This window comes from Sprattus sprattus (assembly GCF_963457725.1).
Source record: "Sprattus sprattus genome assembly, chromosome: 9".
Classification (NCBI taxonomy): Eukaryota; Metazoa; Chordata; class Actinopteri; order Clupeiformes; family Clupeidae; genus Sprattus; species Sprattus sprattus.
Genome location: NC_137928.1, coordinates 29,549,512 through 29,572,049, shown reverse-complemented (window position 1 = coordinate 29,572,049; position 22,538 = coordinate 29,549,512). Strand labels below are relative to the sequence as shown.

Here is a 22,538-nt window from a genome sequence, read left to right as displayed (position 1 = left end):
TACTGTTTGTACGTGCCTAGCATCCACTTTTCTGCCCATCTCGCACAAAATAAATTCTACTGTCCCTGCCATTAACTGGCAAACTCATTCATTCTCAAATAAACAAGCAAATGATTTTAAAACCTGATTATGTCTCCACATGTAGCAACCGTGTCCGGCTTGTTTTATACCCCGACAGAATATGTTTTAACACCCATATGAGTCAACACCCGTACACAACTTGCAGATTCCATCTTCATCCTTTCATTAATCATCTGCATCTTTTGTTTTCACCCACCCATTGACTGAGGTTCTGTGGAGTTGGGAGGACATCATGAGTGGCTCCCCCTCACCAGCTGATCTTCCTCGTCTCAGCACCATGCCAGTTTATCTATTGACATTGCTTAACTTGATAAGATTCTGCGGCATTACATTTACATTTAGTCATGTAGCAGACGCTTTTGTCGAAAGCAACGTACAAGGGAGAGAACAGTCAAGCTACGAGCAATAGAGACCTAGTGTAACAATAAATACTACTTTACATAAGAAATAGAAAAACAATCTAAGTATCAAAGCAGTACATATACATGCACCCACAGTCTTCTAGCCCTGTAGCTTCTCTTTCCCCTTCTTGCTCACGAACAAAGCTAGTAGTTAGCATCTGGCTCCTCTCCAGCAATGTAGCCTCCCTCCATGCTGTTTAACTCAGGGGGACTGAGAGAGTTGCAGCTGCAATTCAGACCTAATGTCTTATGATTCCTAATATGTAGATTAATACCTTGTTTCTTAGAATTACAGTAGAATTGAAGTTTGTAGAACAAATGTATGTGAATATAAGTGCCTCCTCATGTGAAACTTTTTGTTCTTATACCTGTGTTACTGCTATGAGTATATCCTGCCTCTGTATTCTTAGAGATATGAATGGCATATTTCTGGGACCGTGTGTCTGTTAATAATGTCACTCTTGCGCCTGAGTGCCTCTCCTGTCTTAAGAAATCTGTTCTAAGGTACCAGGATACCATTTACCATTGCAAAAAAATAAAACCTTGTTCTTGATTTTTCTACCATTGACTGACTGAGTCTCCATTTATCTGTGGTACAACTTTACCACCAGTATGTTATGTCATCTGTGGAGACTGTAGTCATTTTGTAGAATTTGGTTGTGGTTGAAAATTGGTAAATTTCTTGGCCCGGAAAATATTGTGTGATCATTTTGAGGGGGCCCTTTGACTGATTGTGTTTTATCTGGCCCTGGATTCCCAGTGTCTCTTACATGTACAATGAAGTATGAAATCAGCATTACTGCAACTGTATTAAGTCTTTATACAGTATATTACACAGAAGGTGGGAAGTGCACTTAAGGATTTCTGGAGCCGCCAGGTCCTTTCTGTCTGCGCATGCGCAAATAGGACCGGGTAATGAATTTGATTCAGAGCTAGCCATCTTTCTGCTGGATTAGTAAGTAGTTTATTTGCTGTCCTGCTTTGTCTTGTCTTGCACTTGCTTGATGTTTGACTGTGTTAGCAAAGTTGTTGACTCGCTAGTTTGTCATAAACAAGGAAAGCTTATTTCAACAGGTTTCGCTGCTAGGGGGAGCTCCAAGCCAAAAACTCCTTAGGGCTGTTTTAAGAATAGCCTTTTTATTAAAAAATAGTACATAACACAGCATTGTTGGGCAGTGGACATGTAAAAAATATATATTGAATATAAATATAAACAAGGTCTCAAGGAGACCTTTTCACACTGGCAGTGATGACTTTTATATGCAACTCAAAAGCTTCAATCATAATGAAAGGTCACAGAAGTTCATTGTTATGAAATGTGGGTTGCCATCTCTGGAAGTATTATGTGCATGATCCATATTGTAGAAAACATTTACATCAGTGATCAGATCAGAATATTTCTATGACCATGTCTTACATTCACGTCTAACATTGCACAAACATGAACAGGTTCTGTTAACAAGTGCACAAATGAGCGCGCACACACACACACACATACACATGCACACGCACAAATACTATAACTCTTCCTTAATATCCTTTTGTGGTGTTTCTGAAGTGGGGTCCATCCCATCATCTTTGAGCCACTTGTAGAAGACTGATATTGGGTCATTGTTCCAGTGTTTATGGAAAGATACTGGAACCTGATGAGCTAGAAATTCTCTTGAGTAATCCTCCGGTCGTGCCTGTAGAGAATTATCTCTGAAGATGACTGAGTCAAGAGTGTGGATATACATAATAACATTTGACCATACTTATAATAGTTTTAATGCTTAAAGCACTAGAAAGTCAGAATTAAAGCCCACATTTGTCTGATGCTTTTCCCTGCAGTGTATATTTGCATGAAAGTAGGGTACCTGGTGAAAGAGGGGACTGTGTGTGACAGGAAGCTTGAGTGCGTTGAGACACATGCCCAGCACCATGTCGTCAGGGGCATCGTTACTGTAGCACTTACAGCCACTGGCCAACAGCCGCACAACCGTCTCTCTGCTGAAGACCATCCTTAAAAGCAACCAGACTCGGCTCAAAACACAACCTGCCTCCATATTTAAGGCGGACCTTCTACTACACAAAGATCAAAGCTAAGAATCTGTCTGTATCGCTTTTTTGTACTGATGGTGATGAGGCTGCAAACCATTCATTATTTATAATTACAACTTCCTACTAATGGTTCTGAAATGGAGGTATTAGAATTGAATTTTCAACAAAGCTCAGAAAACATTCTTCCTTCATAGGGTTACAAAAGGCAAAATGAACTCCAATCTTTGTGCAAACAGCTTGGCTATGATCAGGTTTCTTGATCTAAGAAACAGATTAAATGACACCTCTTAAAAGGAGATCGGCAGCATGTGACTGTGAGGCCTCCACTCACCCCCCTCCCCCGGTGATGTAACTGTAGCCGCCCTGACCGAGTCCGTAGCCGTAACGTTCCCCCAAACACAACGGCTCACTAGGGTCATAACATGACAGCAGCGCCTGCAGTCTTGGGAGGCTGCGAGGGTCAGTAACACACACATACACAGACATTAACAAGTTACTCATGACATTAATTCAAAAATATTATGATAGTCTATGCAATAAATAAATTATACCTGATAAGAGTGTCATCATCTACAATTAAGAGCCAGTTGGTCTTTGGCACAGCACCACTTGCAAATCTCTTGAGGATGGCAAAGGTTTTTCCACAATGCCCTATGATAAATTAATAACCAAAACATTGTATATGAAGTTCCACATTGCAGAACTGCAGAATTTTCACTGTGGGACTTCAAATGGATCATTACTATACAGTACCTTGCATATGGGCACACTTATTATATCATCTTCCTTACTATACAGTACCTTGCATATGGGCACACTTATTATATCATCTTCATTACTATATAGTACCTTGCATATGGGCACACGCCTGAGGGCCCCATGACAGGAGGAGTCCAGTTCAAATTAATGTGTGAAGTGGAATGAGTACTAGACGTGGTGGATGGGCACTGGGGAACAGGCTGACTGTGAGCTTCTCCGCCACACGTGAGCCTGTCTTTGGGAGACCCCAGGAACTCCTCAGAATGTGACGTTTAAAAGAGTAACAGATCAATAGTTTTGGGGGACCGTCCAGTGGACCTATACCTGCTGTCCCCAGGGAGCTGAGTGTGTCCTCAGACAGGCACATGCATGCACTACACACAAGTGTGGTGGTGGCTGTCTGACAGAGGTCAAGTGTGGTGGTGGCTGCCTGATGAATACACTGTCTGAGCATGCCTTCACAGCGGTGAAGACTAAAGAAAAAGGGGGTAGGCTGGTCAAAAGGGGTTCGATTAGAGTAGAGAAGGAACGGTCAAATAAAAATAACTAATTCCTTTCCTTTAATGGCCCAAAAAATGAGTGTAGTTGAAATACCAGTAAGCACTTACAAAATTTTGTTAAACTACTATGTAGTCCGCTGGTCTAAAACACTGCTAATGACATTAATGATATGTCTCAGTGTCTCTCTCTCTACCCCATATTAGTCTGTGGCAAGGCACCACTGGATCACACCACTGAATACAAACGGGGGGGATGGGGCATGTTTTGAAACTTTTAAATGTATTATTGTCTATAACAAGTGCTCTTATTGTGTATTATTATTATTACATAGTTGTGTTTACAGTGATATATTGGGGGTGTGAGGTCAAGATTTCCACCCCTGCATAATAGCATTACACAGTTGCTAATTTGTCGACTGCACATTAATGATGCAAATCTCCGTTCTAACACATCCTCCAAATAGCAGTTAGGAGTTTCAGTAAAAAACTAGATACCTACTCAAAAGGCATGCAAAACTTTACAAACACCAACACCAGCAAAGCTACATAATAAAACTAGTAGCACTTATAAAAGGCTTGATAGCATGCTAACTCGTGTTTATTCGCGATATAGTGCTGTGAAAACATTTTTTAACATCTTCATGGGGTAGTCTGCCCAAACATTCACATGACTGTTTACCATCAAAATTTTATTTGATAATGATAAAAGGCCTATTAGTTGCTTATAAGGACATGTATTTTGCATACTACCTCTTTAAGGCTCTCTGTTGAATTGAGCCCACTTGAGAATAGAGAACATATTTTTTAACTTGTGAAATTAGCTTAAGGTGCTGTGTGCTTTCAAATGCGGTGCTTTATTCTATGTTCACAATTTTCTGTAAATAAAGATTCTGTGTGCCAAATTCTGATCATGTTCCTCATCACCTAGTGTATTTAGTCTGTGTGTGTTCCTGTGTCTCGTTGCCAGTTCATCTTTGTTCCCCCCGTGTCTCAAGAGTTCCAGCGTTTTCATGATTGATACAGTTCTAGTGATTCAGACCCCGGGCTGTATAATCGACTCCACTTTTGCTTCTTCCTTGTCTATACCTCTGCCTATTGAACTATTGCCTACCCGTGTACCGAACCTGGACTGGATTACCCTCGACTTCTGACGGTGCCTGACGTTTCTTGGATTTGTGTATTTGTTATTGGACTACCTTACCTGTGTACCGAACCTGGACCGGATCTTCCTCGACTTCTGCCGCTGCCCGACGTTTATTGGATTTGTGTATTTGTTACTGGACTGCCACTCCTTGTACCAAAACTGTTCAGTGAAAGTTTTTTCTGATCATTCCTGTCTCCGAGTCGAGCATCTGTACATTACAGTGTTGCTATCACCTTTCTGTCTTCCGCTCACTTTATTGTTTTAAGTTTTCGCCTCCTTCTTTGCAAACTCGAACATGAAGAGGGGTTGTACATTGAAGCTCACTAACATCGGCAAGTTGCAGTTCTTCTGTTCGAATGACTGGGTCTCCAGTATCATGTTCCTTCTCGACCAGTGCTTTAAAACCTTTTACTTTTGTATTCTGTATCTCATGGTCTACTGTGAATACCCCCTCCTACTGGTTTAGTGTATTATATACACTCAGTTGTACATATACATACATGACATACACATGTGCAGTCAACCCACATTTGGACCATGCTGAAATGTGTGTCATGCGTAGTGAGCACGTACCTGACTGTTCCATGGATGATCAGCAATCTGGCAGCCATGTCATTTTTTTTGTGATCTGTTTGATAGATGCAGGATAGAGTGTGCCTACCTCTGTTTGTGTTGGGAACTCCCAGGTTGATGGTTGGTATGGAGGGGTCTTCATGGTCACTGTAATACTCTAGCAAGGACGCCTGCTTCTCCCAGGTCTTCTTCACCACAGGCACTACAGCAGAACCCAGGGCAGAGTTACTGAGGCGTTTCATTTGCAGTCAAAGGCCTCAAATCAACTTTTTAGGTGTTTACAACTTATTGTATACTTGATGTATTGTTTTAATGGCAATGACATTAATAAGTTGTGCTCAACAGACAATCTAATTACACTCCTCTCTTCAGTGTTGACTGGCTAGAGTAGTGTATGGCTCTGTCCGAGCAACTCTGTTTCGCATTACAGAACCAGGACTATGCTTGAAAAGCCGCTACTGCATGTTTGCTTTCCTCTTCTTGCTCCCAAACAAAGCTAGTTATCATCTGCCTCCTCTACAGCAATGTAGCCTTACCACATGCTTTCCAACTGTCACCTAACCCAAACCTTGCTCTTCCACCCTGTACCTGCCCAATGATATCCCTAACATTGCTCTTCCACCCTGTACCTGCCTTATGATATCCCAAACCCTGCTCTTACACTCTGTATCTGCCCAATGATATCCCAAACCCTGCTCATACACTCTGTATCTGCCCAATTATATCCCAAACCCTGCTCTTCCACCCTGTATCTGCCCAATGGAGTTTCTGTGTTGTAATGCACCTGATTCTGATGCACCTTGATTCCACTTCCTCCCTGTTTTTACCGTTGGAGTAATGTTCTTGACTACTGGATCCTTTGACTGTGTCAGAGTCATCTCCAGGCTGATCTTAGCACATTTTAACTCCACCAAGCTCCAAACTTTCTTTTCCATACAAACTACAGTGGGGAAAATAAGTATTTGAACCCCTGCCGACTTCGCAAGTTTGGCCACTTGCAAAGAAATGTGTGATCTAGAATTTTAATGGTAGGTGTATTTTAACAGTGAGAAACAGAATATCAACAAAAATATCCAGAAAAATGCATTTTATAACATTTATGACTTTATTTGCATTTGATGCAAAAAATAAGTATTTGAACCCCCAAGCAAACAGCAAGAATTCTGGCTCCCAATGGCCAGTTATGTGCCCAAAAAGCACACAGATTAGTCCTCATTAGGTCTAACAAGGTATACCTGATCTCAACTGGTGACCTGTATAAAAGAAACCTGTCCAAAGAATCATACTTCACACCTTCAACCTCACCACCATGGGCAAGACCAAAGAGCTGTCCAAGGACGTCAGAGATAAGATTGTAGACCTGCACAAGGCTGGAATGGGCTACAAAACCACCGGCAAGCAGCTTGGTGAGAAGCAGATAACTATTGGTGCGATTATTCATAAATGGAAGCAACACCAAACAACTGTCACCCGCTCTAGGTCTGGGGCTCCATGCAAGATATCCCCTCGTGCGGAATCAGTGATCATTCAAAAGGTGCAGAATAACCCCAGAACTACACAGGGGGAGCTTGTGAATGATCTCAAGGCAGGTGGGACCAGACTCACCAAGAAAACCATTGGCAACACACCACGCCGTAATTTTTTGAAGTACTGCAGCACTCGCAAGGTCCCCCTGCTCAAGGAAGCGCATGTACAGGGCCATCTGAAGTTTACCATTGCACACTTGAATGATTCTAGGGAGGATTAAGAGACAGAATGTGGTCAGATGATACCAAAATCAAGCTCTTTGGCATCAACTCAACTTGCCGTGTTTGACAGGGGGGGAATGCTGAATATGACCCCAAGAGTACATCATACCCACCATCAAGCATGGAGGTGGTAACATTATGCTTTGGGGCTGTTTCTCTGCCAAGGGTACAGGACGACTCCACCGCATCAAGGGGACTATGGATGGGGCCATGTAACGTGGAATATTGGGCTTGAACTTCATTCCCTCATTCCCTCCCATTGAAAACACAACCTTACAGATTTGGAGAGGATCTGGAAAGAGGAGTGGACCAAAATCCCTCCTGAGATGTTTGTAAACCTGGTGACCAACTACAAGAAACGTCTGACGTCTGTGCTTGCCAATAAGGGTTATTCCACCAAGTACTAAGTCATTTTTGTCAGTCAGTTTTGGGGGTTCAAATACTTATTTTTTGCATCAAATGCAAATAAAGTCATTAATGTTATAAAATGCATTTTTCTGGATATTTTTGTTGATATTCTGTTTCTCACTGTTAATATCCACCTACCATTACAATTATAGATCACACATTTCTTTGCAAGTGGCCAAACTTGTGAAATCTCAAGGGGTTCAAATACTTATTTTCCCCACTGTACATTACTTAAACAATGTGTCACCCCAAGCCATTTCCTGACAGCCTTAATCATGACTTTCTCAAATGTATCCACATCTGAAGTAAGAACTACATACTGTACACAGTCAAAGGCTACCTTAAGCGTGGCAAAACAGTAACCCTATGAGCAAAGTGTATACCCACTAAACTGGTCTTGCCTGTATCATGTATTTACCACCGGATGTCTGTAAATACAACGTACATCGACCAAATACTGGCTGTGTACAACACCTGTTGTTTCCCTTCCCCTTCTACCACACAACCCTCCCCCTTCCCCCCTTCCTATCTCCACCCGGCCGACCTCAAGCAGATGGGTCCCCCCTTATGTGCCGTTGTTCTGCTTAAGGTTTCTTCCTGCCTAACAGGGAGTTTTTTCCTTGCCCCTGTTGCCATTGTGCTTGCACTAAGGGGGTTCAGGCTCTGGGCTCTGTAAAGCGCCTAGAGGCAGTTGTTTTGTTATGTCGCTATTTAAATAAAATTTAATTGAATTGAATTGAAAACGGCAAGCACCACAATTTCAGTTTATCAGGCAAGAAGGTCTTTTCAATAGTACAGATGTCCTTAACAGTGAATTCCTTATACTCTGAAACCTGTCCTCTATCACTCAATTTGGAATTATACCACCTGCCCAAACTCTTCACAGGTTTTACAATAGAAAGAACCACCACATCATCAAATAAAAAACCTCTTCCACCATTTTTATTCGAAAAATATACTTTGCATTCCATAGTTATGTAACTTAGAGTATGATTAATGCTTTATGAAACATTGAAGCGTTATTGAAAGGTTCAAATAAAGTATTATCATTTGCGTTATCGCAACTGTTTCAGCTCAATGCCATAGAAGTAATGAGGGCTGTACTGAATCATCATAACTGAATGCCCTCCACACCATGGCTCTGCTCACCTATTCACATGAGCAACACAAGCTCTCCTCAGGAGCTGCTTTACAGATACATGTTAGAGCCTCCTGAAGGAAGAGGACTCTCAGTGGGCACCTAACGGCAGTGTGATGACTCACCCCGCTCTGCATGGAATTTTCTGCATGTTTTCACAGCAACAAATATGTCCTCCTTCTTCACAGGCTCCCCCTAAGATTAAGGAGAAACCGGGTTTGAGGGCACACCTTCACACTGACAATAGCCGTCTGCAGTGAGTGCATTACAGAGATTGGTGGTGGTGTGATTGCAATCCCACACATGAGCAGGTGGTGGGTGAGGGTGATGGCATGGGTTTGGTAGTGTACGTATGACACTAGATGTGTTTCTTAATAATTTATAATAAAGTATACAACCGTTAGTTTCCTAATCCTAGGTTGAACAATTTAAAGTTTTCTGATTGGACAATTGATCCATAACTGTGGATATCCTATACCAACTCCTCTTGGACTCTTCACCACCGCTAATCACTCAGCATTTCATATATTAAAACCCAAAATTGTACATCAACATTCCATTAATTCTTTAAAAGCATAAGAGCAGAATGGCAGTATTTGCTATTTAGCAACGCTTGACGCCAGATGCAGTTGGAATTATCTTTGGAAGGGACTTGCTAGTGTTAGCTGATATGGATAACTACCCGAGGCTTTGATCTTAAACAATACTGACTATCTTTTCTTCGTAGAGATTGATAAACTGAACTGATTAATGGCCTTTCACTTCTATACGTCTCGTGCTGAAGATTAACTGCTTTCATTTATACCTACACCTATGAATATGAACCTATGATGTTTGGGTAGGTTAGTTAACTGAACCTAAGATGCTTGGTTAGGTTAGTTAACTGAACCTATGACGCTTGGGAAGGTTAGTTAACTGAACCTATGACGCTTGGGTAGGTAAGTTAATATAAAATATATTTATGAAAAGAGTACTTTAAACATGAATCATAGTTGCCAATTGCACAACATGTATATTTGAATTAAGAGATTATTGTAGCCTCATAATTGATATGGTAGGGGTTGAACTCACACACATGGGCAGACGGTAGCTGAGGGTGGTGGCGCAGTGTTTGGCCAGGGGCGACTCATCCAGCAGGGTGCAGAGTTCCGGCACCTCCGTCAGCTGGGGGCCCTTCCCATCCTCCCAGATGTACAAGGCCACCTGGAGCAGACAGAGAGTCAGGTAACAGTCAACACTAAAGATAATCAATCACACGCCAGAGAGGATAAGAATATCACCATCTTTCTGAAGGCCAAAGGAGCTTGAGATCATCCACCACCAAAATATCTACCATAACACAATTCACAAGAGAAGACAGGACAACACCTGATTGTAAGGACAGGAACCCTGGCTGTACATAAAGGATGGTCAAATAGGATGCAGCTCATGCAGATGGAAAGGACCTGGAATGCTCTTTTCTGATGAACAGATCAATGGAGTAGTGGGCAGTAGTTGTAAAAACGCACTGGCAAATAAACTTTACAAACACAGATAAAGTGCAGTACATCAGAGCACACCCCTCCCCCCTCCTCTGCGGGGTGTGCTCGCCCAACAGGACATTTCTAAATGGTTAACTTTATGTCACCTCGACAACTCATTTTTTATGATTGTAAATTGGCTAAGGTCATACGGTCTTTCTGGCTGTGTAAAGGACAATCCAATACTACTGACTCGAGTATGTAAATGCAGTGTTCATGTACGAGTATGTAACAAATACAGTGTGTTTATGCTAGTTACTGGTTGTGAAAAGTTCGTTTCTGGTGTTTAACCAAAATGTATAGTAGGCTCTGTGCTCTGTAAAGTGCCCTGAGACAATGTTCTCAGATTATTGTTTGTGCTGAATACAATTTAAAAAAATGGCAATGTATGTCAAACTACCTTAAAGGTGCCTAACAGTCCTCAGACCTCAAACCCTCTGCTTTGAAAGGTTTGGTGAGAAATGGAAGCAGCATCTCTGGGATGATGTGAGGCTAGGTGAGGCTGCTATTAACAGCCTCTGTCAATGATTAGTGAACTCTGAGGGACAAATCTAGTCTGAAGCGGACACAGTTTTCCCCCAACCATTCCTTTACAATTACCTCTTCACATCCTAGCATGCGTATAGGCTGAACTTTGTTCAGGGAGGGAGTTGACTTACCTCGTGTTTCAGGTCAATGGTGAAGTCCGACTTCAGAGGTTCGTCCTTCACCTTGATTGCGAGCCTGAAAAATGAAAAAAAATGTATTTTACAAAAATCGCAACACTATTTGCCATATACACTTTAAAACTACACTTGCAAATGTACATTTTGAATCAAATCCATCCAATCAAATCTTGGCACCAAAAACATACTACAAAAATGAATAGCCTCAGGGATTAAACTAGCACACACAGCAAATTTCACTTCTTTCAGGTACTTTTTACTTTTTAAACAGTAATTGTATTTGTCAGTGTATTGATCAAAAGGAAACACAATTATCTCATTGGTTTGTGCTGCGAAGATTGGATTTCAGATTCCAGACAAAATTGATCTCATTGTTCTCTGCATCGCTGACGATGTAGCCGACCTCACACTGTAGTGTGTGAGTGCAGGATAAAGAGGGGTCTCACCGGTTTACTGTAGTGTGTGAGTGCAGGCTAAAGAGGGGTCTCACCGGTTCACTCTAGTGTGTGAGTGCAGGTTAAAGAGGGGTCTCACCGGTTCACTGTAGTGTGTGAGTGCAGGTTAAAGAGGGGTTTCAACGGTTAGCTGTAGTGTGTAGGGTGCATGTTAAAGAGGGGTCTCACCGGTTCACTGTAGTGTGTAGGGTGCAGGTTAAAGAGGGCTCTCACCGGTTCACCAGGGGAAGGCTGAGGGCCCAGGCTGCTGCAAAGTCGGGGTACTTGAAGATAGACGGGTTCTCAGCGAATGCGTAGTGATGGATGATGGTGGACTCCTCATCATGCAGAGGCTTGCCAAGGAACCACTCCTGAGGACCAGAGTCATAGCATGTCACAGAGTACAACAATCTTTCTCTTATTATGTCATAGAGTACAACACTCCCTTTTATTATGTCAAAGCATTTCATAGAGTACAACATTCTTCCTCTTATTATGTCATAGAGTACAACACTCTCCCTCTTATTATGTCATAGAGTACAACACTCTTCCTCTTATTATCTTACACAAGAGAATTTCCCCCTCAACTTCTGCGACCCTAAGGAGATTCACGAGTGTCCACTCAAATGTATTTTCTCAAAGAATGCTACCCAAAATGCAAGCACACCTATATGGAGTAAGGAAGCTGTCAGAGTGTTCGTATGTATAAAATAGATATACGTGCATATTTTTTGAAGTTGAGCAGAAAATACATATTTGTAAACTCTTACAAACACAAAATGCAACTTCACGATTACGATTTCTTCATTACGAATACGAATTCACAAATTACAAACACGAAATACAACTTCACGATTACGGTTTCACAAATTACAAACACGAAATGCAACTCCACAAGTTACGGTTCACAAACGTGATTAAACTGTCAAAAATACGTCAGCACTTTCATACGTCACCACAGACATTATTATTGAGCAGAGGATACATCGATCCCACAGACTGTGCATGCGTTCAAGTTCCCGACCAACGCCAAGAGAAACCATAGTAGTGGCTTAACAACACGATCGTGACCGGGGTGATAAAAACATGAAATTTGGCACACAGTTAGCTTTAACCCTATCAAATGATATTAGAAGGGGTGCCCAAGTGAAACTTGTTTCGTTTTAAGGAGATTTTAAGTTTTGACCGATATCAGGATATGCGTTACAGTGGTACGATTTTTTTTTTTTGCCTAGAAATGCTAATTCAGTGAAGCAGCAGCTTGGCTCCCCGCTCACGGTTCTATGCGAGAGCACCCCATCTATCATCATGAAAGTAAAAAACAAATAACGATAAAATTAAAATAAATATTAATGTCATGGTCTGAGTAGACCACAGGTTCAATATTTGTAAAGTGTTTAATTTCTTGTGTTAGAGCGCCCTCTTGTGACCTTAGTTGGTATCTATAAATAATTTAGAATCCATAGCAACGCTTCCCGCTCCGTGTTGAGAGAATTGGTGTGATTGATTATTACGGAGAACGCTAGTTACTGTTTCTAAGATTTCCACCTGCATTTTAATCATATCTTACTCCCACGAGGGCAATGCTCTTTTACAGCTTGAAATTAAAGCATAAGAGATTAAGAAAGGAAGACAGTCTATCTACATTCCTTGCTTACATCAACATTCTTAGTTTTGAGTTGTTAACTTGCTGGATAGCCAAGTCAAACTTAGCAAGGCCAGTCACAATTAACATTTTTCTACTGGTCTGTGCTATTAATGTATGTTCTGCACGATTACAATCATTTCGAGCATTTTAATTTTCCTGTTTAAACAGTGAGAGGCAGCGACGAGCTGTGCCTCATCTGCAATTTTCAATGAATGAGCCTAATATGCATTGAGATGCGTGAGAATAATTACTCATGCATCTTCATTTGCTGAAAGAATTTACGTTTTGTTAGGCCTATATAGGTAGAACCGGGAAGGCTGGCTTGTTACCGGCATCATCGTGTTTGAAAGCACGTTATTAAAAGCGTTTGTCTCTGTCTTAATGCAATGAATGAAACTTAGTCTAAGGTGATTTAAAATGACACCAAATTAATTTTGATTATTCTGCCGTTGGAATAATCCGAAATGAATTTGGTGTTATGTAAAATCCCCTTAAGTTTCATATTGTTGAACATATAAACGCTGTAGTCTGAATCATTTTTATCTGCGCTGTATAATAGGCCTAGGCCTACATGTTGGGGATTAGCCTGTCTGCATACCCGTTCGGGATGGATCGGTCAAAACTAAAATTTCCTTAAAACGAAAAAACGAGCAGTTTCACTTGGGCACCCCTTCTAATATCATTTGGTAGGGTAAAAGCTAAATGTGTGCCAAATTTCATTCTTTTATCACCCCGGTCACGATCGCGTTGTTAAGCCACTATCAGTTTCTCTTGGCTTTGGTCGGGAACTTGAACGCATGCGCAGTCTGTGGGATCGATGTATCCTCTGCTCAATAATAATGTCTGTGGTGACGTATTTTTGACAGTTTAGTCACGTTTGTGAACCGTAACTTGTGGAGTTGCATTTCGTGTTTGTAATTTGTGAAACCGTAATCGTGAAGTTGTATTTCGTGTTTGTAATTCGTGAATTCGTATTCGTAATGAAGAAATCGTTATCTTGAAGTTGCATTTTGTGTTTGTAAGAGTTTACAAATATGTATTTTCTGCTCAACTTCAAAAAATATGCACGTATATCTATTTTATACACACGAACATTCTGACAGCTTCCTTACTCCATACACCTATGCTAGACTAGCATGGGATCAGCATGGGATCAGCATGGCCGTACAACTGAATGGCACTTGGGCAGCCCCCGCCGGAGCACCGCAACTACACTCTCATTCAAACCCTCTAGTGCCTGGCTCATCTTTCGTTCATTTCTGCCCTTCCACTCTGCATGTATATGAGACCAATTGACCAATGGTGTCACAACAACCCCCATGCCACATGGTTGACCAGGACCCTTACTGTGTTACTTGGTCGGGAAAGGTGACAGAATACCTTATGATGAACTAGCATACCTGTATACTTTACATGGAAGTGTTTTCTGAGTAAATCACTGTTCATACAGTGGCATTACCAGAAAAGACATCTGTCTTTCTCACTGTATCATTTTACCAAAGGTTCTGTTTAATTTCTTTAAATCCTTTATCATTGACACAAGTAATACACATAGTAACCTTGACACTGTTGGTCTAATGCCTGTTCCCATTCACCAAGAGTTAAGAGATTTAGTTAAGACAACAACAACCTAATGCACTATTAGATACCCCATTTCATTTTCAATGGGAAAATAAGCGATTAAAAGCGTAAATTACTGAGCCATAAGCCAAGTACACAGCATTAGAACCAATCCTAGAATGGTGTGTAGATGTTGTGAAAACATGTGGGAATAAAAGGGTGAATAATAATAATAGTACAAATAATAATAATAATCTTTATTCATAGAGCACTTTCTAAAAACCCATGTTACAGTGTGCTTCACAGTGGCAGCAAAAAAAAAGTTTTTAAGGAAGACAATTTAAAGGAAATTAAAATGCATGAAAAATCAGGAAATTTCTATCCTATAATTTTCAGAAGAATCTTAAAGGAGTCACTGAGTCGGCCAACCTAATTTTCCCCGGCAGATCATTACAGAACCTCGGGCCCTAACTGCAAATGATCTGCCCCCTTTAGCTTTCAGCCAGTACCATGGAACAGACAGAATACCTCTACCTAAGGATCTCAAAGTACGTACTGATGCATATGATACTAAGAGGCTTAAAAGTAATCAATACGATCTTAAAATCTATTCTAAGACATGCACCAGTCAAAGCAAGTGATATCTTTTTATGCTATTCTTGTACTTTAAACTCATTTAGTTTAGGTGTTATGTGCACACACACTGGGAGGTCAGGCTCCTCACTCCAGTCCAGTTCAGCTTCACATGTAGGGTCCATCTGGTGAACACAGCTGGTAAGATCATTGGTGCCCCTCTCCCTTCCTTGCAAGACATATACACCACCGAATCACCCGGAAAGCTACCTCGATTGCGAGTGACACCAGCCACCCCGCACACAGACTGTTCAGCCTCCTACCCTCTGGAAGAAGGTATAGGACCCTCCGTTGCCGCACCACCAGACTCAGTAATAGCTTCATACACCAAGCTGTCAGGAAGCTAAATTCTCTCCCCCTCACTCCCCCCAGCCATATCCGACAGTCTGACAAGAGGCTGAAATACCCCCCCCCCCCCATCAAGACTCTGCAACAAACTGTCTCTGCACTTTTATCACTGATTCTTGAGATAAGGGTCAAACCTACTTTTGAAACCTAAAACAAATAAATGGGCAGCACATTCATTTGGAATTGATTTTCTTATAAACACAGGTCTGACCTAACAAACCATGTAAAGGAACAAGTTTTTTATAAAATCACTTTTTATTAAAAAAAAACTACATTTATCCAATCTGTGTCTTGACATTTGTCAACTCCGTCTGATGCATTAGAAATCATTTTATTTAAATGTAAATGATTAGGTGACACTTTTAAGTATTTAAATATCTAATAATAGTGTGCCTACTCCTAGTTAAGTGATATGTATTCCCTTTTATTATTTTACACAGCTGAGGATGAACGCCATTGGAAAAAAACGTAATTTTGTTATTTATTTTTTTAATTTAATATATTTAATTCGTGGTTATATGCAATGAAGACACCACTGCATGTAGTCCATGCAATGTTTTAGTGAATTAACTCAATAAAATGAACAGAAGTAAAAGGCATTTTTTTATAAAGACAAAAACTGACATCTTGGGGTGGGACTGAAGTATATTAGCAGTAATTTTTTACATTTTTGAGTTCACCTGTTTGATTAGGAACTCTTAAGTGGTCAAACATGGCTTCCTGCTTCACAGAGGTATAAATATGAGGTGACACAGATCAAATACCCTTAGTCATTCATCAAGACAAACAAATGCAGGGAAAAATACTATACTACGATTTCATTATTTGTGAAAGAGATGGAAGAGAAGAACACAAGTTATTACAGTCTTTAGAACTGTTCTAACGAGTACAAACAACCGATGTTTTTCTTCCAAAAACCTCGGATAATAGCGAACACAAAAGAACACCTTTTTGTTCTGTGGAAATATATAGCCTACCCCAGCCATGACTACAAAATGAATTAACTTAATTTTCCTTTGAGCAAGTTGAATGTATTTGACACGGCGTTTCACAACACTAAATATCGAGGGGGTGCATCTGCTGAATCGGGTACAACACTGCCATTACAATTAACCTGAATCATTTGGGGCAATGTGTACGCTAGGTGTATGCCTATTTTAAAAATATCTTGGATATGGATATCACAATGATTTCCTCATGTGGTAAATACTTTATTTTCCTTGTAATTATATATGGCTTGCCAAATAATTGGTATAAATCTCTCGTGTAGACGACAGAAGTAAAGTGTAGCCTACAGGTCCTATACTGTGCGGGCAAGCACATGCGCCCTTAAAATAGCGTTCTGAATACGCGTTACAGACTTAAGACATTGCGCCTCTGACATTAGACCAGCTTTTTTTGGTCAATGGCGCACGGCGCACAGCGTTGTTTTGAAACTGCAAAATACCACTTGAGCCAGAGAAACGCCTTCTCTGTTCCGCCCCCGCCCATGTCGACGCAAGTTAATTTCGAAGCGCGCCTCTGGAGGGAAAATCGCGCTGTGCGCCGGGTGCAAGATAGGAATGATACATGCGTCGGTGACAATGTCAATTGCGCTGGGTGCAAGATAGGGCCCTTAGACTCAGAAAAGTACTTAGTGATATTTCTTGTCTGCTACAATAAATATCTTTGGCTCTGATCCAAACCACTTCAAGCTCCTTGATTGAGACTACATTCTACAACCACCGAGACCACCTTTTGTGATTAAGTGTAGTAGCCTAAATATAGAAAAGAATCTTACACTAGGCTGCTGTAGTCAATCGAAATGAGAGTGCAAATAAAGGAATTAAGGAATAAGTTACAGCACTCGTTTAGCTATCTAATTTGATTTGGTTGAAATGTATTCTCACAGGTCACTCATTACGCATCCTCATTCAGCCTACCCCCCTTGAGGTAAGCAGTGATGTCTGGTAGCCCATGGGGCTTGTGTTACTCATACACTTATTTGCTAAGAGCCAGGAAGACAGGGTATGGCCATTATACTAGATCAGAGTGCAGCAGAACTGAAGGGAATAACTTTAAGATTGTTTGTGCTGATGGTGCTCCAACTAGAAGGCACTTTGTAATCTGAATGCTTAATTGACCGATCGCCAGGGCTCTGCCCCCTAGTTATTGTTGCTACGTCCGACACAATTCACGGAACTGTCCACCTAAAAGCCATGTCAAGTACGGGTACGAGCGCTATAACTGTCAGTATGAGTGATGATTTTTGGAGTAATACCTTACAATACCTTAAATACATTTTGTAAATTTGCACGCTGAGTTATAAAATTATTTGCGATTGCGAACGCCAGCAGCATACATACAAAGTGTTCGTTAAAAGTTCTGTTCAATGTTGTATCAAGCATAAATACAAACTACAAAGTGTTCGTTAAAAGTTGTGTTCAATGCTGGCGTTTGCTATCAATAGCTTCGACAGCTCTGCGTGCAATCATACAGACAGTAACATTTGACATTTAGACGGTCACATACATTAACATTTAAATGTTTTAACATGAACACTTTAGTTGGAGAGACTAGTTATGTTATTTTAGTGGTAATAATACAAGTATTCATCATGAACCATAACTGTTTGGGGAATTTTTCTCAACTAGATAGTTAGCCATCATACCTAGCGATAGCTAGCTGGACGCAAGCAGCTTAATTTACTTTGGAGCAGACATATGTGCATTTTGCGATATATTGAGTTGGGTGTGGGGTGACCACACTGTTTAATCCACAGCTGGCACCTTTGCGCCTGTTTTGGGCTTTGGGGAAGCGGGAAAAAACGACGTATCCCTCTAATCTCTCAGTGTACCTCATGTCATACCTACAAGTCCCGTAGGCACACTGTTTAACCATGCTGCTCAGACCTCAAAGTTGTCGGACCTTCTTCTCTTAGCAGCGGTTGCTAAGGTATGATTGGACAAGGGCCGTTCTAGGGAGGAGTTTCGCGATCGGTCAATTGACTTTGGGACTGATTGTTTAGGTTTTTACCTTTCCTGAAATTTTCAGTGGAATTGTGGAATTTATAAATGTTACAATATTATTCACTGTTGTTTTGTATAACTTAGGAATAAAGGACTCCCGTATCTGTGATCTGTGAGTTTGTTTATTTAAAGGAATCTCCTTCCAAGGGGACATCATCATCTAGCTTTTGTTAGACCATGACAAACCAATCTTTAATGGGATCCTACAGCACACCGTGGTCCACTTGGCTTTAAAGCAGAAAATATTTCATCGGCTGAACACATCGATTTGGGGAACACCTAGACTCACAGCTTCAGTAAGAGTCTATGAGGGGGCCCTGCATGCATTTTGTACAGGGAAAAAAAACACTTCCATCAATGTATTTCCCCCAGTCCATATGCACAGCTTCTCTAAGAGATAATAATTATACCATTACCTTTGTATTTTTCTTATTATTGCTCATTTTCCATTTGTTATTAGGAAATGCAGATTTTTCAGTTTGGCATGTTGCTTTTGATTTTTGTTTGATGGCTAGCTAGCTAAATAGCTTAGCTGATGTTAGCTGTTGATGAAAGTGAAATCTTGTGCTAGCTAGCTAGTCAGCTAGCCCTTATCAAGTGCAGTGACAAGGCAACTCACTTTCCTCCTGTCAAATCTGGTCAGGACTTCCAGAAATGTAGCCAGCCTCACATTGGTGTCCTCTTCAAGGAATACGATCCAAGAAGAGTTTTTTCCAAAAGTACTGGACAAGCTGTAGGAGCAAAATCACATTCAGATTAGACACCACATTATGACAGAAGCACAGTAGCACTACAAAAACATGGCGACCACAGGTTTAGTCAGTAAAAGTACTATGAATGTGTATGGTTTCTATTAAAACCCACTGTGTATACAAATATCTCTCTTTAAATAGTAAGGTTTATCTGTGTGCTCAGTGTTAATTTTTATGGGTTGAGCTCACTCACTAAGGTAGCAGAGGCAGAATGCTCCAGTCTCCCTCATTGTCAGAAAGGCTGTGAAGCAACAGTATAGCAGGAGGGCTCTGAAAGACAAACACCCTGTAACAGCTGAGATTTGAACCCAGGCATTTCCAGATCTGGCGCTACCAAATTAAATTAAGCTGTTTATTCATATTAGATAACGGATAGCGAAAATGACAGTGCATGCACACTTGCGTAAAAATGGACATGCTTGCAGAGTGAGCGATAAAGTTGTGGTCAAAGGCGTTACATGGGCAGAGCCAGGCTTAAGTTAATTAGTGAAAGGTCTGGTTAAAGAAATAAAATGGCAGTTGCCACAGTTTCTGGACAGTTTTTGCCCGGAGCATTTTGAGCCTGTAAAAAAAGTGTTTTGCTCACTTAGGGCCTGATTTACTAATATGCGAGCGCTTCTTAATCTGCGTTCGCAAATTAACGCACGGTGTTTTTGCGCATTTTACTTGGTATTTATCAAGCCAGATCTGCGCTGGGCAAACTGTGCTTACTCCGCCCTTTAAAGAGCCTGATTTACTAAGATTGATTTGCGAACGCATCTTTGCCAGGCGCACATTAACGCACGGTGATTCCCCGCATTTTCCGTGATATTTATCAAGCCAGATACGCGCTGGGCAATCATTATTTAGCGCACCGTTAAAAGACTGGAGAACTTGCCAGCAAGTTACTGCCACCATGGAGATTCGAGGAAGAAAAAATTAAGGTTCAGCGAATAGATAGCGAATAGATAGCGAGATAGATATATTGGTTCACGTTCGCTCAATCACTGAACCTGATTCAATGGGTTATATTGTTGTTTTGCCCGCCATCATCTACAGCGAGATGTTTAAAAAAACACGATTATAAATAATATGCTATTGGTGGCATTAATGCATAAACTGTCTATTATAACAATATATATGTGTACATGGCGAGATTAATACGTTCTACAAGGGACATGGGTTCACTACAATATATCCCCACTGAAACAAATACATTTACCAAGTAGACAGGCCTCTCCAAAATCACCGTTGCTCAATCATGGATAAATGGCACTATTCCGAAAGATAAAGCTGTCATGGACAGACCACTTCCACGTAAGTAATGGTCATGTTGGCATCACATATGACCTGGACATTCATTGAATATGTGTGCTTTCTGTTTCGGTAAACGTGTTCGCGGATTGAAGGTGGGACTGTTTGCAAGTGGGTGCGATCAATTTCTCCAATTACGTTCGGAAAGTTTAATTTCATATATGTGAATATATGAATTATACGAGTTGAAACAAATATTTCTGTTCGCTGTCTCTGTCTATGTCTTTGCCTTGCTGCTGCCATATCAACGTTTTCAGACTCAGTGGAAATGCGTTTGGTTAAGACGTGCTTTTATGAGGCGGAGAATTAGCCTGCAAATCAGAGATGTGCGCTCGCCGGGCAGTTTAGTAAATACCACGCAGTTCATCATTAGGCGCACTCCTCCCATTAAATAGCGCTACACGCCTACGTTACCACCCACGTTTCCGAACCATCCCACCTGTTTGCAGGTACACACCCTCAAAGCGTTAATATGCGCTGCGCCAGCTTAGTAAATACCGTTTTTCGTTACGACCGCTATTTTACGCCAGAAAATGGGCGCAATCCTGTTAGTAAATCAGGCCCTTAGATCCCAAAAGTGTTTTTCTTAATTAGATTCCATGACAAGCTAACGTTATTGATGTCAGTACAGCCCATCTCACGTCCGTTCTGGAGAACGTATTTAGGGCTATAATGTAAAATGTACAAATATGCGTAACATGTGATATTCAATTTAATGTTATAAATTTATCCTAAACTTCAGAGCTAGGTGCTGAAATAAAAAATCTAAAAAAAACATAGGCTATTGGTGCAGTCGATGCATCCAGAACCCCAGCAGAACCAAACAGGTGAGTGAAAGCCAGTGTAGCTGAGCACTGGATTAGCGGAAGAGAGTGTTCATATACGGGTATTCATTTGCACAACACAAGGCTACTGGTGACTATGTGTAGATATAGGTCGAATTTTTCCAATTGCAACTGTATGTATGTAATTTCCCATGCAGGACAAATGTCAGTGTGTGTGTATATGTTTGTGTGTGTGTGTGTGTGTGTGTGTTTGTGTGCTTGTGTGTTTGTATGTTTGTATGTTTGTGTGTTTGTGTGTGGTGTGTGTGGTGTGTGTGTTTGTGTGCTTGTGTGTTTGTGTGTGTGTGTGTGTGTGTGTGTGTGTGTGTGTATATATGTGTGTGTGTGAATGTTAGGGCCTGATTTACTAACAGGATTGCGCCCATTTCTGGCGTAAAATAGCGGTCGTAAACATAAAACGGTATTTACTAATGGGCCGCAGCGCATATTAACGCCTGTGGGTGTGAACAGGGGAGGTAACTTGGAGGTGGGTGGTAACGTAGGCGTGAGGCGCAATTTACATGGGTGGAGACAAGGTAAGTGCGCCTAATGATGTCATGCGTGGTATTTACTAAACTGCCTGTGGAGCGCACGTCTCCAATTTGCAGGCTAATTCTCCGCCTCATAAAAGCACGTCTTAACCAAGCGCAATTTCATTGAGTCTGAAAACGTTGATATGGCAGCAGTGATAAGAGAAAGGCGAAGAAAGAAGACAGAGACAGCGCACAGAAATAATTTTTTCAACTCGCATAACACATTTTCAGTTAAATGAACCACAAATCATTAGACGGTACAAGTTAACCAGCCACGCAATACTTAAATTACTGAACCAGATCAGAGATGACATCTAACCCTCCAACCGGAGATCACATTCCATTCAATCAGTTGGTAAACATTGCAAATATTGGCACCGGATCATTTCAAACAGTTATAGTATCAGCAGTTGATATATCTCAGCCTTCACAAATATTCACACAGGTACTCGAAGCATTGCTATGGCGCACTGGTCAATACATTTCCCCACTGCCACAGCCGAAATTTTAGACATCAAACAGGACTTT

General features: G+C 41.1%; 1 protein-coding gene across 1 annotated transcript in view; it reads right to left on the bottom strand.

Annotated features, from left to right (window-relative positions):
* Positions 1-1,999: 1,999 nt before the first annotated feature.
* Positions 2,000-22,538, bottom strand: part of b3glcta (beta 3-glucosyltransferase a) — a gene marked incomplete at both ends in the record, with an annotated part of 74,198 nt that continues 53,659 nt past the window's right edge. The window contains 11 exons of the mRNA XM_080844660.1: positions 2,000-2,167; positions 2,339-2,483; positions 2,854-2,973; positions 3,074-3,173; positions 5,587-5,700; positions 8,918-8,987; positions 9,864-9,995; positions 10,972-11,035; positions 11,646-11,782; positions 19,228-19,339; positions 19,554-19,630. Of these exons, the coding sequence (XP_080700786.1) occupies positions 2,000-2,167; positions 2,339-2,483; positions 2,854-2,973; positions 3,074-3,173; positions 5,587-5,700; positions 8,918-8,987; positions 9,864-9,995; positions 10,972-11,035; positions 11,646-11,782; positions 19,228-19,339; positions 19,554-19,630 (1,239 nt within the window). The remainder of the gene's footprint in view (positions 2,168-2,338; positions 2,484-2,853; positions 2,974-3,073; positions 3,174-5,586; positions 5,701-8,917; positions 8,988-9,863; positions 9,996-10,971; positions 11,036-11,645; positions 11,783-19,227; positions 19,340-19,553; positions 19,631-22,538) is intronic.